Consider the following 19,523-nt stretch of genomic DNA (forward strand, 5'->3'; position numbering starts at 1 on the left):
CCTGCTTACATCATGCTGGGCATAAGAACAAGACAGCACATGGCAATATAGGTAATGTAGGCTACTCGCTTTCCTGAATGACCTTGAGATATGTGTGTAATACCAGATGGTCAACAGTTTTGAAAAGCAAGCTTGTAAAAAACAGAGGATTTCAAGGTACCTTGTCGCTCTTAGAAATGTTAGTGATCCAGATTTTACTCCTTTACACTCTTCTCAGAAGGATAGTGAAACATGTTTTCTAGGAATGGCACACTAGTGTTTTAGCTGTCTCCTAGGTATGTAGATAAGAAGCAAAAGATGAATATCAGTGTGGTCTAATTCAGGAGATCAAGAATTTTTTCCCAAAGCACTTTCTAACCACTTATTCTGCTAACTGGCTCTGAATGGCATGAGAATATAGCATACCCTTGGGTTTATCCATGCTTGGAATCATTCCTGGAGGAAGCAGATGTGTCTACTCTTGTCCATAAATAACTTCATATGTAGACAAGCTCTTACTGATACTCCACAAGGATTCTGTAAAGAGGCAATGAAATGAAAACACAGATTTGAAGAAAAGATGTTTTTTAAAAGCTCAGCAATAAATGACATACTTAAGGGTTTGACAGATATCTGCCAGGAGACAAATAAATAGGCATAAAATGATAACAGTGAATGGAAGCTTTTTCCAAGATTTGCTGTTTATATGAAAAAAATCACAGTACAAATAAGGCAAAGTAGGCATTCAGACTCCAGCATTAGGTAGTTGTTTTATGATCTAATTTTCATGAAGGAAATTAAAAGTCACCAGAGTTATAACTTTGGAAAAGGAAAATGTTGTAATTACAAGAGAATTTCCAAATCAGGAAGTTCCATCTTTTCCCTTTTTTGGGTTAACATTAGCTAGAATTGAGCAGATTTGAGACAACGTGTGGCCTGGCAATAGAACGCAAGGAAAGCGCGAGTCCCCTCATCCTTCTCGTTGTGGTCCCTGTCGTGGCTGGTCCCTCTCCAGCCGCCCTTGGTGCTCTCACTTGCATGTGCTCTGCCCATCAGCTGCTGCTCCATCTTCTCTCTCCTCCACGTCCCTGTGCAATCTTTGTTCTGCATTATTCTATATTTTAACGCTAAATTAAGGACTACATCACATAATAAATAATATTCTTGTTATTATAAACAGTCACACATACATACGTGGAGGATGCTCAGCAGTAGGAGTTAATGTTCTTTTTCCCCGAGGAAGGATTTGCATGAAGTAAAATATCTTTGCCTGGCTTCAGCTTAAAACCTCCTGCCATTTTATCTGTCTTTTACTGATTTTAATTCAAGAATTTGCTGGCATGTGTGAAGTGATTTCCATCAGTTTCTCCTCATTATCCATACAGCTCTGTGAGTAATTTGTGCTGTCTCTGAAAGAGTTGGTGTTAATTTTTTGTTAGACAAGATTGTAACAGATGACTTTTTACTCTAAATTTCACAGACTGATAAATGCTATAAAAGGTTAACTTTTCCAAAAAAGGCCAATCTATTTGAACTTGCAAGCCCATTTGACAAGTAAACAGGGTTTTTGATTTATAATATTCAGTGTGGAACATGTTGTGATTAGATTCCTAATGATGATGAAATATTGCCATTAATACACAAGGAAGATAGTCAGAATTTTTATTTAAAGTCAGAACAAACAGAATGCCTGCCCACATCATGACATTTGATGCAAGGCTTACTCTCACCTAATCTAATTTATTTCAATGAATGGCAAATGAAAAAATGACATACATAACATTTTGATTTGAACCTCTAACCTTCCTTCCTAGAAAATCTCTGTGTTTTTCCATTAAGAAGTTTATACTCTGGATGGAAGAAAATGGATTAATATGCCACCAGTCAGCAATCTGTGCATGTAGATCCCTTCTGCTTGTAATTGTTATTAAACTGGTTCACTGCACTCTGCAAAAAGCGTTAAGTCTCTTGGTAGGGAAGCGTAGAGACCTCTGTTTATTCTGAGGAACTTGTGAACTACTGTAATTCATTTCAGATTTATAGTTTCACCACCCTTAAATTGATGTAGTTTTTACAAGGAAATGAACAGCCAATTTTTTAAAAACAAACTGATGCAATTTAATGCTTATAGGATTTATCTGCCTTTGGATCAGCAGCATAACACAATTTTAATTACACCTGCCACACTTCACTGCATTCGCTCATTCTGTAGCAAAGTCTTATCAGAATAAAGGTCCACAAGATGTGTTGGGCTCTGCTGAGCCCAAAGTCACAAAGTTTGCATTCTCAGCGTTAAAAAAAGGCCCATCATTTACACTTCTGTTTCAGAGGGAAGTGATGCTTATTATTATATACAGAATTAATGGAAAGTACAATCTACTAAGTGCTAGTATGGTTAAGAAACCAACTGCAAAACTTTCTATAAAGGGCGATTAGAGAAAAAGGAAGCATTGAAGCAGGTCAGGAGCATTGTATTGAAATAATTATTGCCAATTGTTCGTTCTGTATCAATCCATGGCTAAGTGGATTTTACTGCTTTCTTTCCAGCACAGATACAGTTCCCTGGTGTACTGCTTTGTATTAAAGCACTCTTGCTCAGCCTCGGAGGTTTCTGAATATTCAGATGGGAATTCCTTGCAGGATTTTTTATTGATGCATCTAGGGAATGTTATTGTTGCATCTAAGCAGCAAAGGACGTCACGTGTGACGGCGAAGACCTACCAGCTCTGCCGCACGTGCTGTCCTTGCACCTTGGTGCCACGCAGCCATCGCAGGAGGGAAAAGGGCTCCTGTGGCTTCCAAACAGAGCTGCCCATGTGCAAAGTGAGCAGACCCACAGAGAGGCATTTTCTGTATTGAGAATGGACTTTCTCCCTTGCACCAAGAAATAGCGGCAGCCATACAAACTGCTTGCCAAACGCCCTCGCAGACCTGTTGAACCCATAAGCCAACAAAGAGAAACAGAGCTCCTAGAGACTTGTTCCTGGGTGTTTTGTGACTAAATTGGTTAATACCATGGCTTAGAGCATCGCTTATTTTCTTATTGTTATATATAACTACTGACCAATGGTAGTAATTTGTCATTCCCAAGTCTCGATGGTAGAAGTAGCATGGGAGCTTTTCTAAGGACGGGTAGGTCAAGACTGTGGACTGTGCATTGCATCCTGCACAGTTCCTCAGTTAGGTAAATACGGAATAATTTCACTGGTACCCTTAGATTTGTTTGAGATTTATAGTGAAGTAAATAATGCCATATATTTTAGATTTTTCCCTTTAACCTTATCATCAACATCCCGAGTAGTAGGGTTTTTTTCTGTCACTTTGCCAGTTTGCTTCACTCATTTTCATACCCTTCCAAAATATATTTTAGCCATCTGGAAGTGGTTGTGTAGCTCTATTTTAAGATATAGTATTCTTTTGATTTTTTTTTTCTTTTTTTTTTGCTTGATATAGTATATGAAGCAAATATTTGCTATGCCCATTTTGTGTAAGCAGAATAAAAAGATGGTTTCTGGGAAAAATTCTACAACCCAAGTATATAGAGATGGAACAATGGCAGAATTAAGTGAAAATGAGACAGTAGTGGGCAGCAGCATGTGCAGTGTTACAGTCAGTCCATCAGTGCCTGGTCACTGTCATGCACTTGTCTGGTTTTGGATGGGCATCATGGTAAGGTCGAGCTTTACGCAGGACCGAGACATGATTTGCAGGTCTTTACAGGGAGCTCCCGATGGGTGCAAGGAGGAAAACTGAAGATGTAGTTTGCAAGTTTAATGACTGAGCAATAACAGCTGTAATCATTAGCAGAGAAATGACGACTTAGTAGAGGTGTGATTAGAAGTAAAGTAGAGAGAAACCATAAAGGGCCCTGAAGCGGAGACCCGCAGCTTGTGTTCGATGCAAGGGAGGCAGCGCGGGCTGCCATGGTCAGTGTGGTTGGAAAGGTTGTGTTTTCAGCTGTGTTTTGTTGAAGCTTTTCAGAAAATTGAGGCAGAACTGAACTTCGAGCATGTACCAGGAAAGACTGCAGTCCCATTTCAAGGAGACTGGAAAAGGACCCACACCATCACTAAAAAAGACATGGATCTTTCCTAGCTGTGGAGATGCTAAGCTGACAGGTTGCATGTGTGAGGAGACATGAAAAAAATAAATTTGGAGGGAAGCCATCGATCCAGAGTGGAAAAACTGATGATGTCTCACCTGGGCATGCTGGAAGGCAGAGCACATCATCTTTGTGGAGGGCAGAAGATGGGCGAGCACAGGGGACCTTTCCCATGTGGCTGAAGAGCATGAACGGGCCGTGCAGAAAACAGAGCGCAGTAAAACATGGAGGAGGCAGAACCACGGGAGAGCAGGAGATCCGAGAGAACCATCCCAAAGGTAGCGTGGAGTGGTAGAAATAGAGTGATCATCAGCCGTAGCCAGGAGCAGGCTGTGGGGAATGAACGAGGTTGGCTTCAGCGACGGGCAGAGATGGAGATAGCTGCAGGGAGGCTAATTCCTGTAGTAAAGAGCCTTTATTCAACTGCACTTTTACAAATTTATTCTGATGACAGGGATAATGACATAATTGGGAGCATCTGGCATTTGCACAAGCAGCACCAGCTAACAAAAGATGCGTGCTTTTTTAATTCAGTAAAATATACCAAACTGCTCGAAAGTAAACTGATGGTGAGAACAAGGGGAGAGAAAAGAGGGTGTCATTTTTATTTTCCGAACAAGGAGAATAACAATCTTTTGAATTCAACATGGCAGCTATTGAATTTCTTATTTTGAGGTGGCCCCAAATTTGAGGATGTGCAACAAATGCAGCTCCTACAAAAGCAGCGAGGTGAAATGCAATGGGACCTTGGTAACTGAATTGCCTTTTGTGGAAAAAAAATTATTACAGATAGTTTGCCAAAAAAAAAAAAAAAAAGTTGCATTTAAAGTGAAGTGAGGAAACAGCCATTTCATGCCTGAGAGCAGGTCGAATCCATAACTGAGTCACCAGATTCCCCTGCATGACCCTGCCAGGCTTTCACTGTTCCCTATTCCCATTGCACACAGAAGCTCATATAACGTCTCTCTTGGCTGCTGTAAATCCAGAAAAAAAGAATCCATTCTTTTTATTGGGATTTTGCTCACTGCCTTGCAAAGGTTAATGCAGCTTTCCCTACAAGTGAACTCGCTTCCCATCAAATACTCAATTACAACCTTGTGATGCTGCCTCCACGCTTAGAGCCGTCTCTCCCAGTGACTGGTGACATCCAACCTGTAGCCCCTCAGCAGTAGCTGTAAGAAATCCCTTGGAGCAGAGCTTTGTGCTGCTACCTTGTGCCTGCTCATGGTAAATACAGCAGTGCTTGAGTTTGGGTCTCATGGGTTTCCTCTGAAGTGGTAAAACATACAGACTTTTTTTTTTTGTGAAATAAGGATGCCTGAGATTTTTTTTTTCTTTTAAATTACTTCTGAAATGCTGTTAAAGTAAAAAGGCCTTGTAGGTTGATGGAACATTTTCACTTTGTTATTTTGACAGTGCAATGTAGTGCAGTAGAATTCATCAAGTTTTCCTGGTTTTCTGTTACAAAGATTCGGACGGTCTCAGTTAAATCATCTTATTTGTGGGCTAATTCCTAGGAAAATAATCTATTACTCTGGTTTAAATTATCTTGCTGAGAATAAGTTTTAATTTTTTTTTTGAGTCATGTGGATATATTGTACCCTATTCAGCAGTATGTTTTCAAAACATTACATATTTCCATTTGTGTTTTATGAAGCATGTCAAACATTCCACACTTTTTGCCCTTTATAAATCAGCAGGCAGAATTTCGTTTTCCTGACGTTTGTCAAATTGTTTCTTTGGAAATGCGGAGGGTTTCGTGTGGGTTTCATTTACCTTTTTAGAAAGACCAGAGCGCGGCCTCCCTGGTGCGTGGGCCGCTGGCCTTACCCGTTTGCAGAACTTTTAGCACGCCGGGGCCCCGGCGGGTTGGTTCGCGGTGCCGAGCTGTGCCAGCTCCAGCAGCGGCGCTCCCGGGAAAAGGGGACACCGGATTTGTGGCCTTCGGGTCAGTTTTCACAAGCAGGAGGCAACTCTGTGCCTGGAGCGAACGCGTGTCTGTGCCAACACGTGTCCTGGAGCATTTGGGCTTCCAGAGCCATCAAACTCAAATACGGATGCTTTAACCCCTGTTTGTGGATGCCAAAGGAGTTACCGTGATGATGGTCATACTCGATCACTCCAGTCACGACATGAATGGGAGCAGAACACAGCTCTGGGGACAACGCTTCTATTTCTATGCGATAACCCCAGATCCCACCGTGGTTGTCCTGAATTGGAATTTTTCCATTCTCATTATTTCTCCCAAGGCTGGAAGTTTCCACATGGAGCTCATCACAAATGCACAGCTTAAACCATCAGTAACTTTTCTCTAAATCCCCCTAACAAGGTGATCTGATGTCCCTCTAAGGCTGCTCTCTCCAAGGACATCATCTTCACTGTCTTGCAACTTTTCTCCTCCATTGCTTTATATAAATGACAGTCCATTTACAGCACATACGTGATATAATCCATTCCCTTGATACAAAATGACAAAGGGTAGAAAATTTTATTGACAGACCATGATTGAGCATAATTACAGTACAAGAATCAGCCTCCTCTATTTAATCAATTATAATGTAAATGAATTTACAGTTTCTCTCTGGCACTACTCACGTTATAAATATGTTTTTCCACCTCCATTTACAATGGTTGAATTGCCTGGCTGGATTAAGTGCTTTTCCTCTAATTGAGTGAACGTTGCACATTTATTTACATGCTGAAAGATAAAGACGTAAAGCTAAAACTTTTTCCCTTGTGTAAGATCTCAGCGAACTGCGGATGCAAACACCATTGCTCCTGTCAAAAGGGACGGTCTGCTGTGATACTTAGCTTTTTAAGTATGTTGTCATTGATACCAGGGGAAAATGAGAGCGTTGATAACAAGTAATACTTTTAATATTCCAAGATATGAGCTTAGCTTCGGATATTTTTAAAACTTATAGAATTTGCAGAGAATTGTCTAGTGCAGGAAATCTGTACTGACTTCTGCATCTTGTTTAGAAGAATGCAAAAGGATCTATGCCAACAAAATATTAGGAAATGCAGAGTTATTTAGCCTGGAGAATTTGTTGTCTTTGACAGTGAATGAAAAAGGAACCATAAGGAAAGAGAGAGATTATATCTAATCCATATGTGTGATGCTGCTTAGATAAAAACTTCTCGGATGAACTATCAAACCATTAACTACAAAGCTCCGTTGGGGTCTGCTGTTATATGCCCAGTTTTGGTTGAACTTTCACGTTTTCTCTAAGGAATTCGTGGTTTGGCTACCAATCAAAATTACATTCACTGTAATGGGACACTCGTTCCCTTATCTTTTGTTCTACAAGCTGCTGTTTTCAGCAAAACCACAAACAGCAAAGGTCAGGATTTCTGTAACAGCAAGCGCGGTTCGCTCCTCGTGTAACATGTCATTTATTCATGGAAGAACATGAACATCCCCTCCGTATACACTTCTAGAAACGAGTATTGTTGGTCTTAATAATAACGTTCCATTATTTTCTATCGCAGAGCTGTCAATAAATCATTTTTTAAATGAATCGGGCCTTGCAAACTTGTACCAGCGAGATTGATTTCTGTGTGACATTTCTTTAGGAAATGAATTAAATCTTCGAAAGAAAAATGTGTGCGCAGTGGCAAAGTGTACTTTCAGAGAGAGGGTATTTATGATGAATAGAGGGAAGATGGAGCACACATGCTTCAAAGAACACATTCTTGTAATGATGTGCTGTACTAATACAATCTGAAGTGAAGATGGTGAGATCAGGAGCTTTCAATGCAGAATGACTGCCATTTCCTTTGAAAGTATTATTTACTGTAAATTCCTAAGACTTTTTAGGAATACTTGGGAGTTCTTTCATGGCAATTTACATAGTTTCCTGGATTTTCCTCTCTCTCTCTTTTCCTTTGTATACATCAAAATAATTGGGCTTTCAGCAGTGCTTTTAACAGACAGGTGGATATGAATCCAAGGGTAATTTTTTTCTTTTTACTGGCTCCCTTTAAGATGATTGAAGGAGGCTTCTCTTGCATTATTACTTGTCTGGGAGTAGCTCTGTAATTCCGGCTAATATGCAAAGGAGAGTGAGTGTGTGGCTTCCTCGCCTGTTGTTAAATAGGTACTTACATCTGGTCTGAATTTCCTTTCCTTCACATTTGTGTGTTGATCAAATTTACAGTCTGATGGATCCTGATCTGGTGTTGTCAGGAAGGGTGTCAGGAAGAGAAAGAGACATTTCCCACTGGCACTCATGTGGTTTTCTTTACTTGTTATACATGCATTTCTCATATATTTAATTTTAAAATTTTACACTCTAAAACATGTACATTTGCATTTCTGCCAAGGAAAGTCTTCGATGCTGTTGTACTAAGGAAACTGGGTGGGGAAACGTCTGTTACAGAGCCTAGACTGTGGCAGCCTAGTGTGAAAATGTTGGGTTGACTCCCAAAACTGTGTTACCACCAGTTAGACAAAGAAAATCCTGAAGAGCAATCTCAAATCTAGACCCTTCTCCAACTTACATGAGTATAAATCTCAGGAAGTCTTCCTGAACCATACATAATGTATGTTTCCAGATATAATATTAGACACTTTCCTTCTTCTATGTGTTTCACTGTGGAAAGAAACACAAAGAAACATTGTGTTTTCCAGAACAATCCCAATAAGAGCATTAATCAAACTATCAGCCCGTAGGCAGCATCAGCAGATTAACCACGTCTGCTTTTTTCCCCCTGCTTTAGCCAAGGGTAAGGCAAATACTTTCACTTACAAATAATGTTTGCTCCTTAAGCAGTTTTGTTGGAACTATTTGTAAGTATATTAGCAGGGTTTGTCCCAGATGCTCAGTTGGCATTTGCTCTGCCCAGCAGCATTTATGCTAAAGGACAATACCTAGAATAGCAGTTTGCTGTGACAATAGGGAATTATTGGTCTAACAGGCTGATCAATTTAAATACACTCCCCATAAATAAACCCCTTATTCTGGCATGTGAACTGGAATAAGTTTGGAAGGCTAAATCAGTCAAATAATGCATTGGTAGACTCTATTCATTCAACTTTCACAGAGCCCGTTGAAAAGGCTGTCTAAACTTTTGTTTTGCATTATGCTTTCTATTCATAATTTATTTTAGGTGAAAGATTAGAATGGGTTGATAAGAAAAAGCTCCACGTGGGAAGGATGCATTCGTTACCCACAGTTTGTTCTCATCTTTGCACTAGCCAACACAGCTGCTCATAAAGCTACACAGGGAACCCAGCTGGGGCCAGTCTCAGCAAGATATGTCAGACCCCAAACTGATTCATTTCAGCAGGTTCCTTTTCCTAGTTTGTTCTCAAAAAACAGAGGGTCCACCAAAGGCAGAAAGATCAGAAAAAATGGTGGTTGGGAATGTGAGGGAAAGCGAATACATGTGTTTGTGCTACTTTAAGTTAACATCAAACTGTAATTTTAGCTACCATCCCTGCCATATGACTGTTCACAGATACGTATTTCACTACATTCACATTTTCACACTAGAAATATAGACAATTTTCATGAGTCTGTAAGGACAAAGGCAAAGAGCAAGATAAGTTTATTTTGGAAAATGGCCAGATTCCACTTCTAAGGCAGCTTAAAGTTTTCAGGAAACCAAAAATGTGTTAATCTGCTTCCAGGAGTATTAAAAGCAGGACATTTCTTTTCTCAGAATGAGCCAAAGCCAAAACTTCCCACTGAAGACATTTATCTATGTGCTTAGCTTCCAGTTTTAGCCATCTCTTACTACAGTGTATCACTTCTTATGGATCCGTGGGAGTAAATTCTGCTTTTTAAGTATGCTTCAGTTTATCTCCAAATCCGTTTATCAAAATCCCCACTTGTGGTCACAGGTGAAGTCCCTGAACTCTTTTTGTAAGAGCAAATAAAAGCCGTTGTGCTGGGAAGCCTGGGAGTCTTTCGGCATATTGGAAGTTCTGCAGAACTTAGAAATTTCATGCCAAAATGTGTGTGTGTTTAATGAATTAATCAAATTTTTAATCTTATCCACTTGATGCAACATCCATAATACCAGTCACATCCCACACAACAGGGGATTTCCCCCTTTTCAACTTCTTCCCAGAGGGAGCCAGGCTCTCCCATCATGGATGGGTCACCATCCTCCCCCCAAAACTCCTTCAGGATCTTTTAGTGTCACATACCTACTAACACATTTCTTTCCCAGATGAAAGAATATCACTTAGGATCAAGTGATATTCAAACTTCCTCCGCTCAAGTTAGTCTGAACAGTTTTGATTGGCCTAATAGGTAAATTTAGCCATGTTCCTGCGTAGTTTGTACCAACTCTAGCTAAGTCTGACATCAATATTTTAAGCCATTCCAGAGATTACATTTTAAACAAGATTTGATTAACAAATTTGCTGAATCCTAAGGGGATTGACAAAAAGGTACCTTTGCATTTTTAAGGAGCATCACAGGAATATTGAAATCATTCAGCCTCTTCCAGCCTTTTGATTCTGTCCCGGAAGGGCTCACATTTCAAGATCCAGGTTGTTTTTGCTTTTGCTGAGGCCCTCAGCATCAAGCATCTGGGCCTGAGAACGCATGTCTGCTTCACAGACAGCCTTTTCCCCTTTTCTTTGCCTTTTTTTTCCCACTCGTCTTGTTGGTGCTTTGGGGAGATGATAATAATTGCTTCTACAAAGGCTTACAACGACCCTACAATAGCCTCTGTCAGCCTGGCTGCGTTCAAAGCTTTCTCAGCCACAGTTCCAAACCTGTCATTTTTTCTTGCTTTTTGCTTTTTCTTTTTTTTTTTTTAAACAAATTCTCCTCACACAGCCCATTTTTATCCTTTTCAGAATGGCTCAGCTCATGGGTTTTGTAATGCCACAGGATGTTTTTGATCTCACTCGCTGCTTTTCTTTGGTTGTTAAATATTTTAATAGTGCAAATATTAAGGAAAAAAAAAACAAAATCAGGACATTTTCAATAAGTCATAGCATTGAGTACACAGAATTCAATCTTCCCTCTAAAGGACTTGAGAAATGCACAAATGCATATCAAGGGCTGCGAAAAGACATTTCCTTAAATGATTCCTCAAAAAAAGCATTAATAGGAGACTTTTTCAGCTCAGTTCCTTCCTTTTATTTTGTTTTTTTTTTTTGAAGGTATTGATTCCTGCAGCATCTCAGTGGCCAGGTGCTCATTAGTAGCTTCACCTCACCCTTCTCTTTATACTCTTAAATGCAGTTACGTGGCTGCAGGAGGTACATGGCTCAGTAGGTAAAGCAAGGACAGGAGCTTTTTTGAGTCTGTTTTATCTACATCGCTCTCTGACACTCGGCTCAGTTTAGGTTTTTTCTGCTGCTTAATCCCAAGGTGTTTGCTCTGTGCTTTAGCAGCCCCCCAGCCAACACCCCCAAGCAAAACTACTCCTTGAATTGATTATTACGTGTTGCCTTGAACACTGGCTTGCTGCTACACAGTTCCTGGCTGCATTTATGTATTTCTTGGTTTTGCAAGGTGCATTTGTGCAGTGAGAGTCTGCTTTCATGCCAGGGGATCATTGCAATCCACTGGGGAGCTCTCTTGTCTCATTTGCACTTTCTTATTGGATTTCAATTAGTTTTCCCAACAATTTGCTGGAAGAATTCCTATGAGACATCTTCAAATGCTCCTAGCGCCACGCTGTCCAACAACTCCTCATCTTCTCTTCTGGGATTGCCTGTTTTCTCATTTAGAAGAATTTACCACATGACAACGTTTTGCATTAATGAAGCCCTGGTGGCATCAAATGTGATAACATTCAGTAGGGAATATAAGATGATAAATGTAGGGATACACACGGTATAAAATAAAAATCAGCTGATGCAAAAAAAAATGGTAATGAGGGGGAAAAATAGTTTCTGGTAGCATGCGCTGAGTCATGAGCATCTCATGCTGCTGTGTATGATCAAGCAGTAGCGTGGTCAAAAATGTGTCCTGATAAATTCTTCCAAATTGCAGCTTTTGGACAATATCCTCAGGGACTACGGAGGCTTTGAGAAGGATATAGAGTAGCTTTTTCTATGGCAAAGCAGATCAGTCAAGGAGTAGTCAGTGTGTTCATTAGCTCTTCAGAAATGCCATGTAACAGGATACACATTGGCTACAAAAAAAAAGGGCTGCTTTGACATTTCTGTGCTTTGGTCCTAAAAACAACGCACGTAGTTTCTTCAAGTAGCAGAAGTGATCATTACTGTAAAGTTGGATAGCCCAAACCTTTACCTCCACAACAGGCATCTTTCAGTCCAGCACAAGCTCTCCTTGAGATTTACTAGCCACAAAAAGAATACCTTTTCCTACTAAAGCAAAAAAGAGCAATTATTAACACGATAAGCCTAATTCAGTTTGATATGTTCTTTCCTGCCAAGCTCTATAAGAGAAGTAAATCTAATTATATATATTGCATAAAACAAGTAGCTTCTACTAAAATGCTTAGTTTCTGTTCAACAGAAAAGTTAATATTTTAGTATTTAGTTATTATTTAGTATTCAGTAACAAAATCCATGAAAATCGTAGTCTTTATTTTATTTCCCAATTTCCCATGAGCAGAAAATAAAAGAAACAAAAATAAAAGGAAAATATTCACTTTTTGTGAAACAAAAATGAAAAAAAAATGGGGAAATCATTAATTTTTGATTCAAATGAACTCAGAAAGATGGAGCAGTGCCAGAAGTGTGTAAGAGAAGTAATTTTTTTTCCTATGGACCACCCAAGAATCCATGCATTTTAAAAGAATAGAACCAAATAATAATGAGTATCACTGTTTACTGTGACACTTTACAAGAATGAACTGTTGACTCTCTTTTTTGCAGTTTTTACAGAACTGTTGCATGTGCTTTGGAACGGGCATTCTGTTTAATAGGATCATTCTGTTTTTACTTTTTTCCTAAGTATATAATTATTTTCATGGCTGTTACCTTTCTGCTCTGATTGAACATAAATAGATGTGGCCGTTTCTCAAGTGTCATCGAATTATTAATTTTTACTGCCTGAGTTTTGCTCTCTCGAGCTCAAGGGCATTTTCATCATGGAAACGAGCAGCTGCCCCTTATCGTCAGCAGCTCAAGCTATTCCCAGCCTTTGTGGTTCAGAACATTTTTGCAGAAGGTCAGAATCCAAAATTTCTCCCTGTTCCTGTCAGGAAAGTGGAGCAAAAGACCCTCCTGCACGTGGACGCCTTCGGCAGGTCCATGTCTCACTTTCAGCTGTGCTTCCCATGCAAAACTCAGATGTAGGCAGCATGGCAGCAGATATTGTTTGCATAAAAAACCCAGCCATCAATTATCTCCTTTTAACTACATTTCCCCTTGTAATTACTAATCTGACTTTGCTTATTTATTACTGCAAACACTTGAGAGCGTGGTATCTGCTAAGAACTTATCAGTACTGTATTGGGTTCCATCCAGAGACTCTTCTTCTCATAGTTCATTTAGTGTGGCTTGTTTTTCTTTTTTTTTCTTTTTTTACTGAATATAGTGGTGTCTATTGCTCATTTCAAACAGCATGGTAGAATTTGAGGGAAAACACCAGGATGAGAGGGGAAGTGAATTTTGGGACAACAGGAACCATGCAGGGGGTGGCATTTTCATGATTAATGCTGTGTATGGCCAAAATCTGGTGAGGGAGAGTGTTCTCTCAGGTCTTATCCAACATCCACTGGATGCCAGGAACAAGGTACAATCCATTCCCTTCTTCATAAAAACTACTGTCTTCATTTTGATTTTTTAGTTCTAAAAGGTTGTCTCAGGCCTAAAAGAAAAGAGCAAATTCACATTACTGTTCCACCCCAAAATGCTGAAGCATTTGTGAAGGCAAGCATCCCAACTAAGGCACTTGGAGCCTTCTGCAAGGGGTGGTACGTGTGTGTGCTGGCTTGGCACTGGCACAGCCCTGAATTTCTCCTTAGGCTTCCTTTCAACTCAGCTCCCGCAGCAGCAGCTCTGGAATACACTCTATATTTTGCATTTCTGCTCTCTAAAGCATGAAAGCTGGTAAAATTCTCTTTTGCTTCAGTTTGAAAGCCTGTTGTGATAATGCACACACGTACAGAGGCAAGTATGCCTTCCCTAGCAGGCTTGTCAGAGAAAGCATGATTACAGCAGCACATTTACTTCTTATAAGAAGAATATAAAAATTACTAGTTAGTGCAAAAGATAAGCATTATCATAGTGTTTACACACTATGATATGTTTATATTAGATTTTTAAGTAATATATTATTATACTGTTTTTAGATATATGCATTTTACCAATTTGCATGTATCACTTTGCCCCTGATTGTCACTTCAGTTATTCTTCCAAAATAGAAAATAGAGACTTTAATTTCTTTTGAATTACTGAAATTCTGCATGTCCTATTGCAAAATGGAGGAATATAGTATGAGTCTTGCCCGGTGTTGTGTTGGTTGCTGCTGTGCCACCTTCTAATCATGACTGAATGGACTTGTCCTCCCAGCTTGCAGGACAAATGGTTGAGCTGTTCGTTGTGACTGATGCGTCTGACAAATGCAGCCGCTTTTTGGTTGCTTGTGAGTGAAGCAGGAATCCAAGCTAGTTGCCATCAAAGCATCCACTCACTCTGGCCACATTAGGATGCCGAGGGTGGCATTTCTGCCTAGGGATTCAGAGAGCTTCTCCTGCAATATTTTCCATTTCCTAGATGTAGCTCACTGAGATCAGAAATACAGCCTATTTTTCGCCGTTCCCTTTCCTCTATAGAGCAGAGCCAGATGAAGCCAGCTGGGCTCTCAAGGATGTTCCCATGCTGAGCTTTGGCAGTCAGGGACGAGCAAATTTCCTCCTCAGTCCCTGCCTAAGAGGCTCATTTAGTGTTGTAAAACACTAATATGAATCCAGATGACCAGTCTCTCCACGTGTAATTGGTAAAGATACATTGCTGCTAGCAAGATGATAATAACAATAGTAGTGATAATGCAACAAATACATGCTGAATAGATGAGTGATAATAAAGAAGTCAAATGCTAAAAAGCGGGTTGTGCCCACAGTCTCTGCATCTGTTTACACAATTTGCTTAATAGGAAATACATCACTGAATGCATCCCTGCAGCAATTCCTGGGCAATACAGACTGCTTGTTCATCAGGTAGTACCAGCACGTTACGTCAGCAAGCTAGACATTAAAGCCGGGATGTACTGCCTTAGTACTAAGGTTTGTTTAGAATTAACTGCAATGTGAATTGTAAACTTTGTTTAGTTAGATTTTGTAATGTTGTTTTGCTAGGCTGGAATAAAATTGGGATGTGGGAGGCCGTTCAATATTGATTTGTCCTTCTAAAAATGAGTTCAATTTTATTGTTCACTTCTGGCACTGGGCACTCTCTTAAAAAATGAAATTAAATCTTATACTGTAAATTTTCACCACTTATGTAGATAGATTAGTGTCTACAGAATTGAAAAACTCCATGAGAGAAGCACGGCCTATACAAACTCGAGTCCTTGCAGTATGCTGATGGTTTTCCATTAGGTAAGATTAATGTTTTTGTTGGGTGAAAAAAGGTATTTAGCAACATCACATTGTTTGCTAGGAATAAATAACTGCTGGACCAATTGCTTTACCCTTGGGAATAAATTGGCCCTTTCAGTGCTTGCCGTTAAATCATTTCTGCAGGATGGCCATAACATCTGCAGCTTCTGATCTGGGGATGGCAGTTGGATCTGGGAGCAAATATCTCCTCCTCCTTCAGATACCCTCCTCCTCTATTTTTCCCTTTCTAAAGCATGCAGAAAACAAATTGAAGTCAAATCGTCTTGTCTTGAAGCAAATATACAGCCCAGGGAAAAAAAACGTGTACCTGCACGAGTGTCCTGCTCCCAGCAGGAGCTCCTCGAGTGGGTGGTGAGCGTTGACTAGAGAAAGTGCAGTAGCTAGAGCAGAGCCATGGAGAGGTCCCTCCCTTGGGGTTTCTCTTCATCCCACTTGTTCTTAATCACTGCTTCAAGTCATGTCAATACCCATATGGTTTGCAACCTACATATTCTCTCCTCATAGATCTTCAAATAGCAACAGAGACCCATTATCCTGTCTTTTCCTCCTACGACCTCATTCTTCTCATCTGAGAGCTGTTACTTGAAACTTATATTAATACTGATACATTTGCACTGCATTTTTCATGCAGAAGGTTCTTAAAATGCTGTACAACTTAAACTGATGCAAATTTATATATGAGGATCTTAGATGTAGGACTCCTTGGAGCTATCCTTCCTAATTGTCCGGTATGTAACAGTTAGGCTGCACGACCAGAAATGAATCATTAAATGCTGTGATTCCCAGATACCCAGCTGGAGGCTGGACCTGACTTTGTGCGTGTTAAACATATGTGCTTAATTATCGAGTCGCTTTGAAGTGCCTCGAATAATGTGTCCCTAACCAGATCACTTGAGAACGATTAGAGACTTCTGAAAGTGTTGATATAGGTTCCTATATCAACAAATAAAGTGCACTTCCTTTAGGTAGGCAGGCAGAATCTTTTTAACCAGGCACAGTGGTATCAAAATAGATTTTTATTCAAAAAAATGGAAAATAATACTTCCTCCACTTCAATATTTAAGAGAAAGCAAAATCAAGGGAATTAAATTACTTGAATTGAAATTTAATCAGAAACATGCATTAAATTCTTGCAGTCTTGTAAAGGAATGTATTATTCACTGAGTATTAAAAGAACAGGAGATCCTTGTTTTACTTGTAAAACAGCAGTAGTTTGTCTGGAGATAGATCTCAGTCCTGGGCGAGCACCCGCACAGAGTATCTGCCCTTGGATAGAAACATTTCAGGTATTTGCTGAAAAAGCCTCCAGTGTGCAAAGAGAGCTGGTGCTGGGGCTCGCAGTCGAGTTGTGCTATTACCCAACTCCAGAAGAAACCTGCAAGGTTTGATGGCATTTTTCAGACTGTGAAAACAAGAGAAAAGTGAAGCCAAGAGCAAGCATCACCCATGCTGCGGTGTTGAGGATGGCCTGTGAAGTGGCCAAGGAGAGGATCTTTGGGGACAGTGGCATGGGACAGACCTGAGCTTCCTAAAGATGCTGGACAACCATTTCATACATCTCAGCTTTGCACAGCAAAACTCTATGACTCACTCCCACTGAACTCACTTGTTTTCTCCTGGTTGCTGTAATCAGCAGTCAAAGCACTGTTTGTACCTGCATTTTTGACTGGAGATGCGCTTGTCAAATACTCTGAGCATATGGATAAGCTGTCATGTATGAGGAATTGGCTAAGCCACGCTCAGTTGGCATGCCTTTCCCTTCCAAAAGTGACTTTCAAAGGACGAGACAGGTGCTTGTCAGAAGGGAAGGAAGAAATCATCTACTTATAATTTTGAAAGATGATATAATTGCGGGCAAATTCCTCCCCAGAAAATACTAGTGAAGACAGAGGATTAAAAAGGAGACTGTTGTGGTCGCTCATGCTCCCGTCAAAAATTACTAATGTTTAGACAAAACTGGTGCCTCATGGCAATTTAAGGGGTGGGTTGCATCTCCCTTCCCATGCAGAAGGAGCATCTCCCTCACTTACAACCTATATTTAGGTACCCAGCTCCCGTTGAAATCTGTGTGTGATAGAAACCTCATTATCTCTCTGAATCTGTCCTAAATTCACAAAATATCGTATCATTCACGCCTGCCTCAAGGTAGTTGGTGCCTGAATGTTTATTACCTGTAAAATTAGTTTGCTTTCTCCCCTCTAACCCCTTCAGGCAGCATCTCCTGCTTAGAGTTCATTAGCACCAGGATGGTTGGGCCCATTCTAATGTTGCTGGTGCATTTTTAAGACCTGTTTTTTTTTTTTTTTTTCCTTACCTGGACTCAGCCTTAGTGGGAGAATGATTTTCGTATGTTTATTCTCGATGGGAAAATCTATCAAATCCTTTTAGCATTGCAGCAGAATGGGAAAATCTCTCCCTATCTTTTCCTCCTCTAACCCCAAATAGAGTAGAAGACTTCAAAAGCCCTGTTGTGTCTTATTTTTAACTCCAGCATTATTTCTGACTGAAAAAATGGACTGAAAAAACACCACAGCTATGAAGCAGCAACAAGTTCACTGTAACATCAGAGCAGTGAGTTTAACCTGAGAGGATGAGCAGTGGGACCTGATATTCAATAACTTAGTGGGAGGAATATTATAATGTGCAGTGAATTGAAGCAGACTTATTGTGCCTTACCCTGTGAAGGATGTCTGCCTCTACTGCATAAAATCTTGCTTTGTGTTCCCAGAAACGGCATTTAAAATGTACAGCGAGTACACAGCAGGAATAATAAAACGGTCTGAGCACGGTAATTTCAAGCAGCAATTGATATAGAAACAAGAAGACTTTTTTTTTCTGGTCAAAACTGATGACTAATATAGCTTTTTACTTAAAATTATTTGCTTTAGCTGGACATTAACCTCTTGGCGGGGATTTCTGGAAAAAAAAAGATATTTGGCAGTAAAAATTCATAAAGATGAGAAGCAGGGACACTTTTACCTAGCTAGGAAGAAAGAGCTGACAACCTTCAGACATGACAAGTCTCATTTGCAACAGAACTAAAGTAACATGACAGTTTTCTTTTATATAAAGAAATATATATATAGGCAGATACATATATATAACTATAAATGTATTTCCTATTACTGTGATAATAATCCAAATGTGGGTTATGGATTATTCCTAGTAAAGCACTTACTTAAGTAGTAGGTCTCTTCCCTCCCCAACTCCCATCTGTCTGACTGGGCTTTTTATCTGAAATGCTAAAAGTCGAGCAGTCATATAACTCACCTGGGAACCTGCAGACCGGCGTGGGAGTCATTCCTCCCATCACAGATCATGTCAGCTGCTAAGGAGATACTTGAGTGTAACTTAAATTCATCACGACTTACATTTTCTTTTTAACTTGCATGCTTTCCCCTAACCTTCCCTTTCAATTCGAAGCTCTTAGTAGCAAGGACGTTGCAGCCGTGGATAAATAGTCGTTCTGGAGCGGAGTGTTGGGGGAGGATTTTGCTGGTGCTCTGGGCTGAGCGGCTCTCTGTGTTCTCGCTGCAGCTTGCACGGACAAGGAGCTGCGGAGCCTCGCGTCGCGCCTCAAGGACTGGTTCGGCGCGCTGCACGAGGACGCCAACCGCGTCATCAAGCCCACGAGCTCGGAGACGGCGCAAGGCAGTAAGCACATATTTCCTATTGCTGTGATAATAACACAAATGCTATGGATATGCTGTCTCCAGCTCCAGTTGCTTTAAAACCAGCAGCGCGACACAGTGAGACCGTTCCAATTCGGCAAGGAAATCGCTCGGTCTGAAGGCCGTGGAGGCCACATCTAAGTTTGTAAGTAAAACCAGTCCGGGACTTGCCCCGAGTGCTGAGGTTACACGGCGTGACAAGGTTCATGTCCATACAGCTACGCACCATGAGCAGGGTGCAAAGCAGGGCAGCTGCATCCACATCT

The 19,523-nt window shown here is 40.4% G+C and overlaps 1 protein-coding gene across 1 annotated transcript in view; it reads left to right on the forward strand.

Moving 5' to 3' along the window:
* The window catches only part of SPOCK1 (SPARC (osteonectin), cwcv and kazal like domains proteoglycan 1), a 245,896-nt gene that overhangs the window by 215,432 nt on the left and 10,941 nt on the right, over nucleotides 1-19,523 (forward strand). The window contains exon 7 of the mRNA XM_088536865.1: nucleotides 19,124-19,240. Coding sequence (XP_088392991.1) covers nucleotides 19,124-19,240 — 117 coding nt within the window. The remainder of the gene's footprint in view (nucleotides 1-19,123; nucleotides 19,241-19,523) is intronic.

This window comes from Tinamus guttatus, unplaced genomic scaffold, assembly GCF_059628265.1.
Source record: "Tinamus guttatus ecotype Peru unplaced genomic scaffold, ASM5962826v1 Tinamus_guttatus_pri_ptg000710l, whole genome shotgun sequence".
NCBI lineage: Eukaryota > Metazoa > Chordata > Aves > Tinamiformes > Tinamidae > Tinamus > Tinamus guttatus.